The following is a 16,391-nucleotide window of genomic DNA, read 5'->3' as shown; positions in this document are numbered from 1 at the left end:
TGACACAGAGCATATTGATGTGGAGATGCTGGCGTTGGACTGGGGCAAACACAGTAAGAAGTCTAACAACACCAGGTTAAAGTCCAACAGGTTTATTTGGTGGCAAAAGCCACTAGCTTTCGGAACAGGCTGTTCCTTCGTCAGGTGGGTGGGAATAGAGCACATTGAACAGAGAGCGGCGCAGCCAGCAGCGGGACACAGGCGGGGCGGGGTTAGAAGGGGAGGGGAGCCAATCAGTACGCCGTCTGCAGTCTAACCCCGCCCCAAAGGGGGGTATCCTGCCTTTGTGACGTCAGGCGGCGAAGTGTAACACTATAAAGTAGCGGCAGGGATTCCCTACCCACGTGTCCGCTCTCATTCTCAACCCAGTCTGGTAGCGAGGGGCTGTGGAATTGTCGAGTGGCCAGCGCTGGGATTGCTGTCTCTTTTTGTATATTTGATAGCCATTCACAAGAATGAGTTCGGAAGTTCAGAAAGCTCCGGGCGGTGACTGCCCGCACTCTAAAGTTACCCGGGAGAAGCCTGATTTATGCCGGATGGTTACCGCTCCCAAGACTGGCAAATGTTACTGTCGAGGGCGGCTGCTCGGAAAGGTAGAGCTTTGTGCTGGAAAGCATTTTCCTCAACAGTATAAAGAAGATTGGGGCTGAGCTGTAGCAGTGCAGATTTTTTTTTCTCTCTCTCCAAATTCTTTATTGCGCCCAGGGGCTGAAAGTTTATTATTTCTGTTCGATTTGTGAGCAGTTTATTCAATCCTAAAGCCTCGTGCTTGGAGTACAAATGGTGACAGTTACCTGTAAAGCAGGGGTTTAATGAGGACTGTTTCTACTTTACAAGTGACCTTGAATCTGCTAAATGTATTTCAGAATAATTTTAAAGGAAATAGGGCTGATCCTGTTTCTAAAATGTAGCCTGATGGGTTAAAACCCGCAGTGTTGATGTAAGGAGCAAGCGCCTCGGATGTGCGTGTCCAACATACTTTCTTAATCTCCAAGTGACATTTCCTTTTGAGTAATTTAAAACCAACTGTAGCGGGAGTCGTCTATCATTCATTGTACTTTAGGAAGTGGCTCAATTGCTTAACAGCCAGGTGTGAATGTGGGTTAACGGTGGGGCTTTCACGTGAGAACATTATAGGACAAGCTGAATAAGTAACTCGGGTCGGAAATTCTAAATTTAATAGCTCCTGTTAACTGTCTCGACTTTTCTCAATGGGCGAGCCAGTAATGGTAATGGTCCTAACCTATCGTTGAGTCTTTAAGACGATGCAAGTTTGGACGGGGCCGGTATTCTGAATCGTTGCTTGGGTTCCGCATGACCTCAGATTTCTGCGCTTGCACTTTTTTTTGGTGTTGGGAATCTTTTAAACATCCCCGGAGAAAAAGCGCTTGGTCATTTATGTATTTTTCATTTTTTTAAAAACCCTAAGGAAGAATTTTCCAGTAAATTCATAATGCCACGTGTGCCGAATTCCTCCCACTGGAAGCGGAAACGTCCTTCCATCACTATTAAAGATTGAAGGGGAAGAAACTCAAAATATTCCAGCTCGCGTCTTATTTGACTTTCCGCTTTAGCCAAGGAACAATATAGCAGAGCTGGTTGGCCGAGTTCCTTTTATCTAACCTGTCAACTTGAATTTGGTGGGGTTTTCTAGATCAAAGGTAACTTGCACTTGTATAGCGCCTGTAAATCCAGTTAACATCCCCTGGTGTGCTATCTGAACAAAAGCTGTCCTCTTCTGTGCTGTTCTTCAATTTGAGTTTGCTGTCCTCATAGCTTGCTTTCTCGAACTCGTCCTTTTCCGTAAATGGAAATACTTTGCCTCCCTTCTCTCTCCCCCTCCCCCCGAATTTTATTTGATACCCAAATACAAAGTGAGGAAGGAGTTGTCTGATCAGTACCTGTGAATCTTTTGCTATAGTAACTCTGTCACTTTTCTATACAAATGAATACTGGTGAGCTTCAAATACTTTGAAGCTGTGCAAATCTGCATGAACCAAAAGCAGGAAAAAAAAAATAAAAATCGGAAAATTGTTGGATGACAATAATTTGACATGGGTTGAACTAGCAAGACGCCTGATGCTGATTGCTTGAAGGCTGTCTGAGGCACAGAATATTGCCATGTTCCCCTCTAGGTTTGCTCTGGCCATCCTTTCAAGTTATCAAAATAAGGGGAAGCAGATTTAGGACTGAGTTGAGGAGGAACTTCACACACCCAGGGTTGAGAATCTGGAATTCCCTGCCCAGTGAAGCAATTGAGGCTACCGCATCGAATGTTTTTAAGGCAAGGATAGATAAATTTTTGAACAGTAAAGGGATTAAGGGTGAATGGATGGGTAAGTGGAGCTGAGTCCATGAAAAGATCAGCCATGAGCTTATTGAATGGTGGAGCAGGCTCGAGGGGTCAGATGGTCCATTCCTGATCCTAGTTATGTTATAAATTTCAGAAGTGGCAGGCATTTTCCAAGCCACAAGGCTGGAGGACTGCTGTTAGTGGTGCACTTTATTATTTTTCTCCAAAACCTTGGACAATATTAAGCCTACCTGCTGGTAGAGGTTGCCTTGCTCTCTCAATCTCTCTTTGGACAAAAACAACAATCCCCCTTGAAATGATAGCCAGCTATGTTTCAAGTTGCATGAGCCTAGTACCTTATCCAAGCTGCATCTGTGCGTTCAAAGAAAGGATATTAAACTAGAAAGAGTGCAGGAAAGATTTACTAGGATGCTACCAGTACTTGATGGTTTGAGTTATAAGGAGAAGCTGGATAGACTGGGACTTTTTTCTCTGGAGCATAGGAGGCTTAGGGGTGATCTTAGAGGTCTATAAAATGAGGGGCATAGATCAGCTTGATAGTGAATATCTTTTCCCAAAGGTAGGGCAGTCTAAAACTAGAGGGCATAGGTTTAAGATGAGGGGAGAGATACCAATGGGTCCAGAGGAGCAATTTTTTCAGAGGGTGGTGAGTGTCTGCTACAAGCTATCAGAAGTAATTGTAGAGGTGGCTACAATTTTGTATTTTAAAAAGCATTTACAGTTACATGGGTAAGAAGGGTATAGAGGGATGTGGGCAATTGGGACTAGCTTTGGGGTTTTTCTAAAAAAAAGGCAGTATGGACAAGTTGGGCCATGCTGTAAACCTGACAGTTATACCCATGATACAAGAACTTGTTTAAATTTAGGCAGCAGCCATTGTGCTGTTAATGTGCATGTAAGTATTGAATACTGGAAGCCAGCATTATTTGACTTGCCAAGTTGGGCATGAGGAAAGCTAAATCATTTTCTGATGCGTACTCGCTATGCATTAAAATATCAATCTGAACCGTTGCAAGCACTTGTGTTGCACTTGGACAATCATCTTCCCTGGGCATTCTGTTTGTATAGGTTAAGGGGACTGTCTTCTGCATAATCCCAGCTTTAGGATCTATTCTAAGAAATATCCAATAGTTTTGTACCTTTTCAATATTGATCAAATGATTTGTCCAATGTGAACAAGCTTTTGTACCTTCTGAAGCTGCGTCAATCTTCATGAAGGATTGATTAAGTTTTTGAATTTTAAGAGTTGATGGATTAAAGAATATACACCAAATAAAGCTACCATTATGACTAGCTTGCTGCTGCATCCTGTAGAACCTAATATTCTCCATTGCAGTTATCCATGATTTATTCATAGCACAGAACCATAGTAACTTGTTAGTTCATTTTTACAGACCAGGGTGGGTTCTACATGTCTTATTACAGGTGAGGGTGGGCATGTTACTCGGTTAGGACTGGATTTACAATCTTAACATCAAGTTTCTTTTCTTAGGGTGGATTTGCAAAGTGCTATGAAATGGTCGATCTCTCCAATAACAGAGTATATGCAGTTAAAGTTATTCCACATTCCCGAGTGTCAAAACCTCACCAGAAAGATAAGGTAAAAATTGCTTGTTCAACTGCCATAATCCATTATTCATAATGTACCATGTCTTAAATGCTTCAGTGGTTTTAATAAAGCTCTACCTCTTCTCCTTGGAAGAGAATTGCACCTGGCTACAGAAACATAATTTTGGAGCTTCTGTTCCTTCTGCAAGACTACCAGCAGTCATGAACCTTAGCCAGTGCACATCTTAGGATGGCGTGGTTATGGTCTGGCATTTGAGTGTCCCATGATGTTGGAGCTTGCATCAAGCTGGAGTTATACCTGTGGCAACCTAAAAATCACCTTTGTTTTCCCTCTTTTTTACAGATTGAAAAGGAAATTGAACTCCACAAATCCCTGTCTAACAAACATATAGTGAAATTCTACCATAACTTTGAAGATGATGAAAATATTTATATTTTTCTAGAGCATTGCAGTCACAAGGTGTGTAGAATTGTGATGACTATATACCATGTTTGCCAGTTCCTCATCAAAGCTTGGAATCCCAAATTGTTGCACAATTGAATTGCCCACTGTCTGAAGTCTCTTGAATGCACTGTTCAATTAAAAAGGGCATTGAGAACCAAGGACAATGTAACTTAATCTATCGTGGGATGTGGGTGTCACTGGCAAGACCAGCATTTGTTGCCCAGCCCTAATTGCTCTTGAATGGAGTGTCTAACTCAGCCATTTCAGAGGGGCAATTGGGTTAACCATATTGTGGGTCTGGAGTCACATGTAGGCCAGACTGGGTTAGGATTTTCTTCCCTACAGGATATTAGTGAACCAGATGGGCTTTTGCAACAATCAATGGTAATTTTGTGGTCACCATTACTGAAACTAGCTTTCAATTGCAGATTTTAGTAATTAAAGTTACCAGCTGCTGTGGTGGGATTTCAACCCATGTCTCCAGAGTATTAGCCTAAGCCTCTGGATTACAAATCCATTAAACCATCACTGTTGTCACAACTTGGAGGCTAAACATTAGCGCATATTGAGCCTATCCTGCAAGTCTGATTTATAAAGTAGAACTCTCTTATCATTCTTGTCTTTCAGTCATTAGCACATATATTAAAAGCAAGAAGAACTTTAACAGAGCCAGAAGTCCGGTATTACCTCAGACAGATTATCTTGGGCCTCAAGTACCTCCATGTTCGGGATATCCTTCACCGAGACCTCAAGCTAGGTTTGTATAATCAATGAATATTCTGAAATTGATTGGGCCACTTATCTCCAAGCTCTGAATACTGCACCTAGTTTTGGTGTCCCTGGGTTAGGGAAGGGAAAATTGGTCTGATAGAAGCATGTATCTGTGAATATTGGGGTAAACATGTATGATTAGACTGGAGCACTTCATCTCAATGATTGCTGTGCAATTAAGATGATGGAATGTGACTAAATCTGTAGAAATGTATTCTAGTTGGGAATCTGTTCTTCTGGAAGTGATTTCTCTCAGAACAGGCTCACTTCAAAGACTAGTCAATACGTGTGCCTCCTGAAGAGGTATAAATTGTCCTCCATTGGGTCAGGTCATGAAGGACACTAAACCAGTTAAGTAATGTTAAGTATGAATGCAATTTTACAGTGGCTGAACATTTATTCAAACCACTTCTTGTTTTGCATCTATAGGTAATTTTTTTATTAATGCTAACATGGAAGTGAAAGTTGGAGACTTTGGCTTGGCAACTAAGCTTCTACCAGTTGACCAGAGGAAGAGGTGCGTAATTAGCTTTGTACAAGTTTGCCTTATTGTTACTGACATGATCTGACTTTGCATCCAGTGGGGCAGGGTAAGGAGTGTGAAAGAGATGGGGAGGGAGTCAAAATTTCTAATTGTGCACAGAAGCTGCTGTGGTAAGTTGTAAAACAACTGCACAATTCTGAATCTACTCATAGAATCTCTACAATGGAGGAGGAGGCCATTCGGCTGAGTCTGCACCAACAGCAATCCCACATATACCCTCTAATCTACACATCCCAGGACACTAAGGGGCAATTTATCATGGCCAATCAACCTATCCCATACCTTTGGACTGTGGGAGGAAATCCAGACTCTTAAACAGTGACCCAAGCTGGGAATCGGACCCAGGTCCCTGGAGCTGGGAGGCAGCAGTGCTAACCACTGCCACACAACTATTGGGAGTAAAGTGGATTGTGCACATCTTGAATATGGCAGTCCTAGAAATGTCAAGTGTGTTTTTTAACAAAAGCTCCCAACTTGCAGAGAAGTTGTAATTTCAATTGGCTTTGCTTGGTTACTCCAACTGGTTGAACAAATTGTGATGTTGTCTTAATTTTTTTTCAGGACTATCTGTGGTACTCCCAACTATCTGGCCCCTGAAGTACTAAACAAACAAGGTCATGGTCCTGAGGCTGACATCTGGTCTTTGGGCTGTGTAATGTAAGTTCTTTTCATTTGTACAACAACCTGAAGTTATGGAACAGTGGTGAACCACCACAGAGAATTAAGACTATTTTTAACTAAGATCTTGATCAATTTTGAGCAGGCAAGGTTTGTTTGCATTAACAACCAAACCACTACTTCCTGCCTTGAATGCTGACATTAAATGTTGAGACTTAAAAATACATCTGAAGTGTGAACCTTCAGCAAACCCAAGATCCACTCGTCCATCCTGCAGCCAGCTTTTACATGTATTTTCTGAGGATATGTGCTCAGGATTATAAATGGTATTCCCTTGTTTGTAGGTACACTATGTTGTTTGGTCGGCCACCATTTGAGACCTCTGACCTCAAAGACACCTACAGATGTATTCGAGCGGTTGAGTACACCATGCCGTCGTCATTTTCAGTTGCTGCTAAGGATCTTGTTGGCAGTATTCTGAAGAAGAATCCAGAACAACGGCCTACCCTGGATCAAATTATGAACCATGATTTTTTCACAAAAGTAAGCAGGTTTCTGAAATTGGGATGATACACTGAGGTGGGGGTGTCTATTTGGGAATAGTTCCAGCACTAACTCCAGACAGTGGTGCTGGTTCCTAATTGTTCTAAATGTAGATGTATTGCCAGTATAGACTGATGTAAACTAGTCAGTAGTCTTTTTGGGTATTTCAATATCTTCCCTCCCACTCGGCTGTGATATGGGAGAAAATTGCCTTGTTCAAGATGCATGATCTTGGAGATGTGTTGGGTGGGGAGTATAAGTGAAGTTGTCTGCCACTTATCTGAAATCATCTATAGTTCAAACTGAATACACAAACCAATGAGCTCATTCTAAAATAGGATCTTGGGCTGTATGCTTTGATTTTGGAACATAATGATGCATGTCTACCTGGAAGTGAGGATGTTTCAATTTTTTTTTCTTCTTGTTCAGGGCTTTATACCCGATGTGCTCCATCCTAGCAGCTGTCTAATGGTTCCTGAGCTAAGTAGTCCAACACCCAGTAAAAACTTCTTCAAAAAGTTTACAGAAGCACTCTTTAGGAAAAAGAGCCCAAAAGGTTAGTGTGGGAATGTTACCGTGCTAAAGTATTAAGCTCCAGTCTTTTAATAACTTAAGTCAGAACAAAACTAGCTACAGCACATGAGAAATGTTTATTGACTATCTCTAGCAGTTCATCTTAAATGCTTTAGTTGGCTTGGCTATTGTTTTTAAAGTGGAGTCTTAAGTTTTTTAAAAGTAAAAATGTACCACGTTGGTTTGCAGTGAATGCATGTGACCTGAATATCCAGTTACCAAGACTGGATTTCCTTATCTATGCCAGTAAAGTTGTATGTTTTACAGGTCTGATTCTTGAGGGCAGGATTACTCTAAGTGTCATAGCATTTGTTTCCAATGTGGAGATGTTTTAACAGTGGGGGAGGGGAGGGAAGCTTGGTTTCTGATGGTATCTTGTGCACTTCCGTCTGCATTTTGGCTTGGTTTCAGATTCTCAAATGCATGTTCCACCCACCAATATCTCTTTGTGATCTGTAAATTTGCTGACATAGATGGATTTTTAAAATTTTAATTGAGATTTGTGTCTGAATTGCAGATACTAAAACCATCTGTGTGGAAAAGGATGATATTTCCAAGCTTGCTGCAGATCTTGTGAAGACCTCCATCCACAGACAGATGAGCTATAAGACTGAAAATGCAACAGAGGTAGGAATAAGTGTTTAACTTTCAGTACTATCTTCAGAAGTGTAAACCCATAAATATCAAAAATGCATGAGAAGCCTTAATTATCATGGATCTCCCAATAAATGACTCCAGTTATAACGGAGCCTTAAATTTCAATTTTTTTTCTCTCTCCCTGATGGAAGCAAACTCTATTCGATGTCTGTTCCTCAATTACTAGGTTTTCTGTAGCTGTAGGATGACAGTGGTTAGCACTGGTGCCACTCAGTGCCAGAGACCCAAGCTTGATACTTGTCTTGGATGTCTGGGTGTACCAGTTTCCTCCCTCAGTTTAAAAGGTGCAGGTTAGGTGAATTGGCCATGATAAATGCATGGGGTTATAGGCATCAGGCATGAGCATGGGTGGGATGCTCTTGGGGAGTTGGTGCAGACTTGATGGGCCTAATGGCCCCCTTCTGACTCTATGCTTCAGTCGAAGCACTTGCATTTAAACTAGGAAGGTTCAGATTTCCTGACCCTCTATTTTTAGTGGTGTTTTGCCCTTTTGATCATGAGATAGTAATTCTAGTCTTAACTTGAATTGTTGCATCACTTTCTGTGGTAGCAAATATTTGGTACATTTACTTTTTTCAAAAGCAAACAATCCAAGTTTTGGGAGCAATTTTCATGTCTATTACAAAGAACAAGATGTATTTCCTATGACACATTGTACATCACTAATACTCGTGTTTAAAAAAACATGCTGCACAGTTGCAATGGCAAATGTTAAATGCTGTAATGAACATAAACAGTGCTAATCATCATTCTTTGAGATCAGAATGACTCATAGAAAATTAACTTTATATGCAAAATGAGATACAGGAAATGCATTCCTCTTTTGTTGGAATCTTCTGTGGCTTCCTGTATGTGCACTTAACCTATTTAACTAGTGTTGATTGTCACTATGTTGCAAACAATTTATTTCCTGCTCTTGCACAAAGCCTTTAATCAGTATATTGTAATTTCTGCAGGAATTTGCTTGTCACTTTTTTCCAGCCTAGATGCTGGCCACAGCAATTTATTTTGCAGAGTATTAGTATCTTTGCTAAGTGAGTCATTTTATCATAAAGATGAATTAATATCAATTATATTTGATTCCTTTTAGCACACATTTCCAACTGGTCAAACTGCAAACTCCTTTCCTAAGGAAACAGCAGAGGAAGGATCACAAAAATCTACCATTGGACCTGCTGGTGCTAACTGTGAAAGTGAGTTGGTCCTGAAGTAACTGAATATTCTTGCATATTGGAAGTTTGGGTTCAAATTGAGCATAAATATTAACATGGACCAGTTAGGCCAAATGGCCTGTTCCTGTATGTCCCATGTGAACCTGATTAATTGTAATCTCCCTAGATTAGCTTTCTTCCATCCACATAGAGTGAGCAATAGTGTAAATGGATAATTTTGGGGCTGGCTCACAAGTGGGTTGAAGCTGGACTGTATTGAATTGTTAGTACCAGTGAGCATAATTGGAAGATCCTCAGTTTGATCTTGGCGATTGAGCCAGCTGTCTAACTGTAACAGTAAAATACACCATTTCTATGCAGAATTATTAATAGCTTGCCAAATATGGCTGCTGCCAGCTACACAATGGATGAAATAATACCCTGGTGGTTGCTAAATGCCAATGTACTTGTTTTGCAGCTACTGAAGAGGGGCCCGCAACTCAGCAAATAGCAGATGCTGCTACCCATGTTCTCAAAAGCTGTCTTTCATCCATGCCACCAGGTACATTTACATCTTCAGCTTTGTATCCACTGAACAAACAGTGGAATTTAAAATTTCAAATCCTTCAGTTTCCAATGGTGTCTATTCAGCTTGCAGGGTGGCAAATAAAGCCTTGTAATGCTGCCTTCTAGAAATGAATGAGCACAAATTTTCCTGACCTTCCCTGTGAAGTAGATTGGACAGTGAGCACTAAGCATAGCAACAACTTGCACCCATCAACACTATAAAGGGTGCTAGTGTTGGAACCCTTGTCACTTTGTGACAAATTTGGCTGAAACCTACCTTGTATCTTCTAGGGTAAAACATTCATCTTTTTATTAGCGATAATAAAATCGGCCTTTTGGCTAAGATCAAGTGTAGTCTGCAGATGCTGCACTTGGTCGTGGCCATTGGGTTGCATTTAAGCTTCATATGCTTCATATGAAGCAATTTTTAAAAGTGGTATCTCGGCCTTTTGGCTAAGATGCAAATGAGATCAAGCCTGGGGGGGGAACATCTGCCTACTCCAATCGGCTTGGCTCATGTAGATCAGGCCCAAGACAGGGCAAGAGGATTGCATGCCCTGTCTTGTCAGCCTGCATCGGAAATGTCTCAACTTGTTGAGACTCTGAATTGGACTTGATTTGATTGAATTGGAAAAGTATTTTAAAAAATTCATCTTATTAGCTTGGATATACTGAAGCTCTATTAAATTAGTGTACTTTTTTCTCTTGCAGTGAAAAAGAACCCAGTAGGGCACAGTCTACATAGGTCCAAACCCTTCTTGTGGGTCACTAAATGGGTTGACTACTCCAATAAATATGGTTTTGGTTACCAGTTGTCTAATCGCAGTATTGGTGTCCTGTTCAATGATGGAACTCATATGAGCCTCTCTGCAGACCGACGGTGAGTGTTAATATCATGCCCAATTACATGGCTTTGATTCTGAAGATTATCACCTCTTCAGGAGATCTAAAGAAGCTATATCCAGCTAACTCGTGCTTCAAACATTGCCTAATGCATTAAATGTTTGCTTTTGGACATGCTGCTGAGATCAAACCTTTTGTTGCACCAATTCTTGCTTTCTTTTTTGGCTTTGCAAAGTCATTTGTCTTGACTGTAGAATTCAGTTATCTCCAGCATGATTCCCAGTCACTGAACTATTTCACCTGGTTCTTTTCACAGGAATGTGTATTATTACCTCAATAGCAACCAGCATTTTTCTTTCTCTGCCTCTGCAATTCCAGAGCAGCTGGTGAAACAGATGACAATTGTCCAATACTTTGCCAACTACATGGAGGAAAATTTGATGGAGGTGAGTTGTATAATATCATTTAACATTGAGAGATTTTGGTATTCAAACCAGTATTTCATTTTTGTAATGCACAGGCTTTTGGAGATGAGGCTATTGGTTTAAATTGCAGCTACAATTAATTGAACAGAAGTTCTGTATCTCCCCAAGACCAAAGGGTGGTGTTCTCCCATGCCCCTGACAGCAGGTTCAAGGCGAGGCAAGAAAGAATTCAGCAGGAGGCTGGTGTAAATTTCCTACAAGATTTTCTGCTGGAGGCTGGCATGAAAATCATTAGAAACCCTACAGTGCAGAAAGAGGCCATTTGGCCCATCAAGTCTGCACTGACCACAATCCCACCCAGGCCCTACCCCCATATCCCTACATATTTTACCCGCTAATCCCTCAAACCTATGCATCTCAGGACACTAAAGGGAAATTTTAGCATGGCCAATCAACCTAACCTGCACATCTTTGGACTGTGGGAGGAAACTGGAGCACCTGGAGGAAACCCATGCAGACACGAGGAGAATGTGCAAACTCCACACAGACAGTGACCCAAGCCAGGAATCTAACCCAGGCCCCTGGAGCTGTGAAGCAGCAGTGCTAACCGCTGTGCTACCGTGCTTCCCCCATGCCGGCCTGACTGCCCACACCTGATTCTCAGCAATGCTAGTGTTCCACATGAGCATTACCAAGAATCAGTATGGGCAGTCAGGCCTTCATCAGGTTGTGGAACACTAGCATGCAGATGTCAGGACTCACCGAGGCTGCCTCGAGTGCTGCACTTGTCCTCCCCGTGGCTTTAGCAAGTGCTTGAATCAAATCTCCATGCAGTAACCATTTTAAATGTGCATATCTTTAAAGCTTTCAATTGTTTCTGCAGGGAGGTGACTTGCCCAAGACATTCCTTGAGGAGTGCCACGACCCATCTTTGTTCCTGTTGCAGTGGGTTAAAACTGATTATTCCCTGTTGATGTTGTTCAACAATGGCACTTTACAGGTAATTAACCATTTTAAATATAGAGTTTATCTAATTTAACTATTGGCTGCTGTTGCCTTGCCTAATTCTACTTCTGGGCTATGGTTTAACCATCGGTCACTTTGTATCAAGAAAGTGGTGTCAATGTACCAGTGTTTCTTCTAGTTTTGGTTAAATCATTGGGGCAAGAAGGCAAAAGGATCTGAAACTTGAATGAACTTGGCAACTAAATTCTGTTTGTATAAAATGAACCTGATGCTGGTATGGTGCCTTCCAGGTTCAATTTTAAAATACTGAGCATTAAGATTATTCTCTCCAGTTTTAGAATAGAATCAGTATGTACTGCATATGAGCATTGTACTAAGCTTCTCCCCTTTCTCTTATCAGGTTAACTTTTATCATGATCACACAAAGCTCATTCTATGCAAAGCTGACCATTTGTACCTGCTTACGTACATCAACAAGGATCGTATCGCTTGCACATACAAACTGAACACCATAATGGAACTGGGCTGTTCACAAGAGCTCTACCATCGTCTGACATATACACTGACATTGTTACAGCAGCAGAAGACAGCCTCTTAAATATGAATCAAAAACCTCGAGGGGGGGGACAAAATATTGACATACTTCAGCAATGGAGTTGTTTTACAGAGTGCAAGATACTGAGTTATTATCAGGCAGTGCCTGGCAACAATTAGCTGCTGTTTGCAGGGGATGTGGAATCTAAAGTCTAACTATTGGTGCTTTATAATCTTGCATCTGTTTAAATGTCACTACTGTAATGAGAAGGATGTGTATGCACAACTGAGCTGTTATTGAAGTTATTTTTGTTTGGTTTTCCACTCCCTCTCTTGTACTTGAGGGTTTGAATGATTTTTTTCAGTGGGCAGTGATGAGATGAGGATGGTTTACTAATTACTACCCTGGAATAAGAATTATATTAAAGCTGCTACTCCAGTGTAGCTCAGTTAATCACTGGCATGGAAAGTGAGTCTAATGTGATGGCTTCCACTTACTGTCACAAGGCAAACTTGTGTTTTAAATTTAAGACTGACTATTTTAATTTAAGGAAAAATGCTTCATCTTGATAGGAAATATCAGGTGAAGGCAGTGAGTTAATGACTATCATAACTGGAAGTTTCCTGTTAACTTGGAGTCAAACTGCAAACCTGCCATGAGAAAACATTAACATTGGGATCAGGGTGGGGTGCAAGACGGATCAACAGTCCACTGTTAATTCATTAAGCCAGGGTTTTGATAGACTTGCAAATGGATCAATGTTTTTTCACCCCCCCCCCCCCAATTTGTTTCTTCCTGGTTTCCATTTGAAATAAGTTTTAAATCAAAATCCTGGTTTGATGCTATTGTAATGGCCAATGCTTGTGGTTCTGCACAAGTGACCTTTTCACTGCCTCTTAATTGTAAATAATTGGAAACAGCAATTTGGTATCCTCCAGAAGTTGAGATCCAAGTGCCTTTGTGGAGCAAGTTTGTTTTGCTACAGCACTCAGCTTGGTGTAGTGGTGACCATGTCCCAATATGGAATGCTCCATGTACAGACTCATTTTGAGGTAAACTTGTGGTACTAGATGTTTCTCCACTCTGCAGACAATGTATGTGGTCTCTGGGTAGCCAAACCTGAGCCACATTGTTTGATCATAGTATGGGATGTGGATGGGCTGTTTAGTATCTTGTCTGCATTGTTGCATGAGGAAGGGGAGAGGGTTGGTTGGAAGAAGCAAGGCCACATTCTAATGTTTTTGTCTTGATTGGCTGAAAGCTTTTTCCAATGTAATAGCAAAAAAGGTTTGTCAAATCGATAGGAAATGGTTAAATTGGAGTCATTGAAATATAAAGATATTGTCTTATTACCAGGTTCAGGGGGAGTGACACAAAGAAAATGTGGTACAACTGAAGACTTAATTGATCAGCTCCCGCTCATTCCTATATTTATCTACACCTTGAGATTCCTCCAGTATTTAATCTGGTCTTATTTATGTTTACGCAAGTATTAAATGAGCCTATTTATTTTTGTATTTATTTATTATTTTTTCTTTTAAAAGGACAGAATGCAACTGATTCTGTAAAAGTGTTGTAAGACTTACATTTTTTTATTGAAATAAAGTTTCCTAAAAGCAAACGCCTGTCCTTTCATGCTATTGGGGTGAAAAGTTTCCAAGTGTCTGCTGCAACTAACTTGAAGGATGTAATTTTGTCCTTGAACATTTCTAATGGCTGAAGATGCAATGAAGACCAGAATTTTGCTTGTGACTTTCCATGAGTGGAAGAGCCACTGCAGACTAGGAACTGGCAAAATCATGTATACCTAGTCTATTCCTAGCTTGATTCTATGGTAGAGAACCATAGATGGATATGAGGCCATTTTCTTTTGCTATGTCTGTGCAGGAGTTTTCCAAATCCCCTTGACTGCAGATCTATCTTCTATTTATCCCTTTTAACTATTGCAAATTGCTGTTTTATTTTGCACATTGTACTTTGGTTCTTTTATCCATCTCTAAATCTAGCCTTTAGTTGAAGTGTCACTGGAAAGGATTACTTAATTTGCTCAATTTTGGTTTCCCTCCCCACCCCTTTCTCATCAGGAGCAAGTTGTTTACTAGCCTCTTCATGCACCCATAGTTCTGTTCCAGTAATCCTTCAGCCCTTCTAAACCATTGGCAATGTAGTTGACCAAATTGAACACCAACTGGTGGTTTATTTAGTATGCTGAGCTTTTAATAAAATGAAGAATCATGTTTTGAACATTCTGCTCCTACATGGGTCTGTACCAATTTGGAGGTACAAGCAAGATTGTCTGAATTCAGACAGACAATCTTGGAAATTTTTCATGTTTATTTGCCAATTAATTGATGCCTTAAAGCTTATTGGAAGATGGACACTTTACAAAAGCAGCATGGAATATTGGCACTGTGCCTTCACAAAATGGACCAGTGTCCATGCCTTTTGTAGTTTTTGTACAGATAGAATTTCAAATATTTGACTAATCATGATGAATGTTCAGATCATTCTTTTCCAATTGTCAACCTGTTGCATAGGCAAAGGAAAATGGTTCCAATATCATTTCTGATCCGAAATATCAAAGTACCTCCATTAGTCCACAATGTCTATCCAGTAGGTCAGTCTGGGATAAGAGAACCATTTCTCATTCAGCGTGGTGGGGGTGGGTGGCCTGCTGCCTCAAGATTCACCAGAGGCAGAATTGAGGTTTAATCACTTTACCATCCAGAGTATAGTTATTAAAGGAGCTTGACCAACTTTGATTGTTAAACCAGAAGCTTCTGCCCTTGATATTTTTCTACAGTGCATTGAGGGAATCCTCCCGGTCTGCAACATTTCAACCACCATCTTGATGAATTAGTGATGTTTTTCACTACCCTTTAGTAATTTGAGTGTCTGTTGCATTTTTAAATGTTTAAGTTTATTTTGTCACAAGTAGGCTTACATTAACACTGCAATTAAGTTACTGAAAATCCTAGTTGCCACACTCTATTCCTGTTCACCTGAGGGAGAATGTAGCATAGCCAATGCCCCTGACCTGCACGCCTCTTGGACTGTGGGAGGAAACCCACAGACATGGGGAGACTATACAGACTCTGGCCCAAGCTGGGAATCAAACCTGGGTCCCTGGCACTGAGACAGCAGTGCTAACCACTGTGCCACTAGATGTGTATCTAGTATGTCAGGAGTGAGTGCTGTTGCAATTGTATTTCAAAATCTTATCCTTTTTGAAGAGCCTGTTGTATCTTTTGTTTAATGTCACAGCACTTAAAGATGTTAAACACTCCAAAAATACATCCCATTGCTGTCAGCCAAGAGATGAAAAGGGGTAAAATTATCCCACATCTCTCCTGAATGTAATGGAAAACACATGTTTTAAGAAACCTAATTGGATGTATTTTTACAAAGATCCCTGATTTCAAAAACCCTGACCAGTGGTGAGAATTTTCCAAAATGTCCTTAAGTGATTTTTTAAAAAAAATTCTCCAGAATAAGCATGCAGGCACCTGCTATTGGACTTCAAGTTTTACAGCACAAAAACAATGGGCCCCTATCTGTGTCCACCAATCTATTCTAACCCCATTTTCCAGAGCTTGGTTTGTTGCTTTGTCTGCAATGGTGTTTCAAGTGCTCATTTTAAATGCTGCTTAAATCCCCCCCCCCCCCCCCCCCCCCGAGTGAAAATACTTTTCCTCATCCCCTCCAAATCTCCTGCCCATTACCCAAATCCATGCCTCCTGTTTACCAGCCCCTCTAAGAGGGAAAAGTTCCTTCCTATTTACTCATATTTTAGATCCTCTTCGTACTTTTGTAATTTTGTACCTTAATCATGTTTCTTCTCTTCCCCCAGCTCCTCCACCAATATTGCTT

At 40.9% G+C, this 16,391-nt stretch overlaps 1 protein-coding gene across 1 annotated transcript; it reads left to right on the top strand.

The window, feature by feature from the left end:
• The first annotated feature begins 344 nt into the window (after positions 1-344).
• On the top strand, positions 345-14,140 carry plk3 (polo-like kinase 3 (Drosophila)). The gene is made up of 15 exons (XM_078218701.1): positions 345-593; positions 3,807-3,914; positions 4,227-4,343; positions 4,956-5,085; positions 5,529-5,616; positions 6,205-6,300; positions 6,606-6,804; positions 7,234-7,360; positions 7,895-8,004; positions 9,125-9,227; positions 9,664-9,747; positions 10,464-10,632; positions 10,912-11,041; positions 11,904-12,020; positions 12,387-14,140. Exons 1-15 carry the CDS (start codon positions 456-458, stop codon positions 12,582-12,584), a joined length of 1,914 nt encoding a protein of 637 aa, XP_078074827.1. The 5' UTR covers positions 345-455; the 3' UTR covers positions 12,585-14,140.
• The last annotated feature ends 2,251 nt before the right edge of the window (positions 14,141-16,391 follow it).

Source organism: Mustelus asterias, chromosome 8 (assembly GCF_964213995.1).
Source record: "Mustelus asterias chromosome 8, sMusAst1.hap1.1, whole genome shotgun sequence".
Taxonomy (NCBI): domain Eukaryota; kingdom Metazoa; phylum Chordata; class Chondrichthyes; order Carcharhiniformes; family Triakidae; genus Mustelus; species Mustelus asterias.
This window is presented reverse-complemented; position numbering and strand designations above follow the sequence as displayed.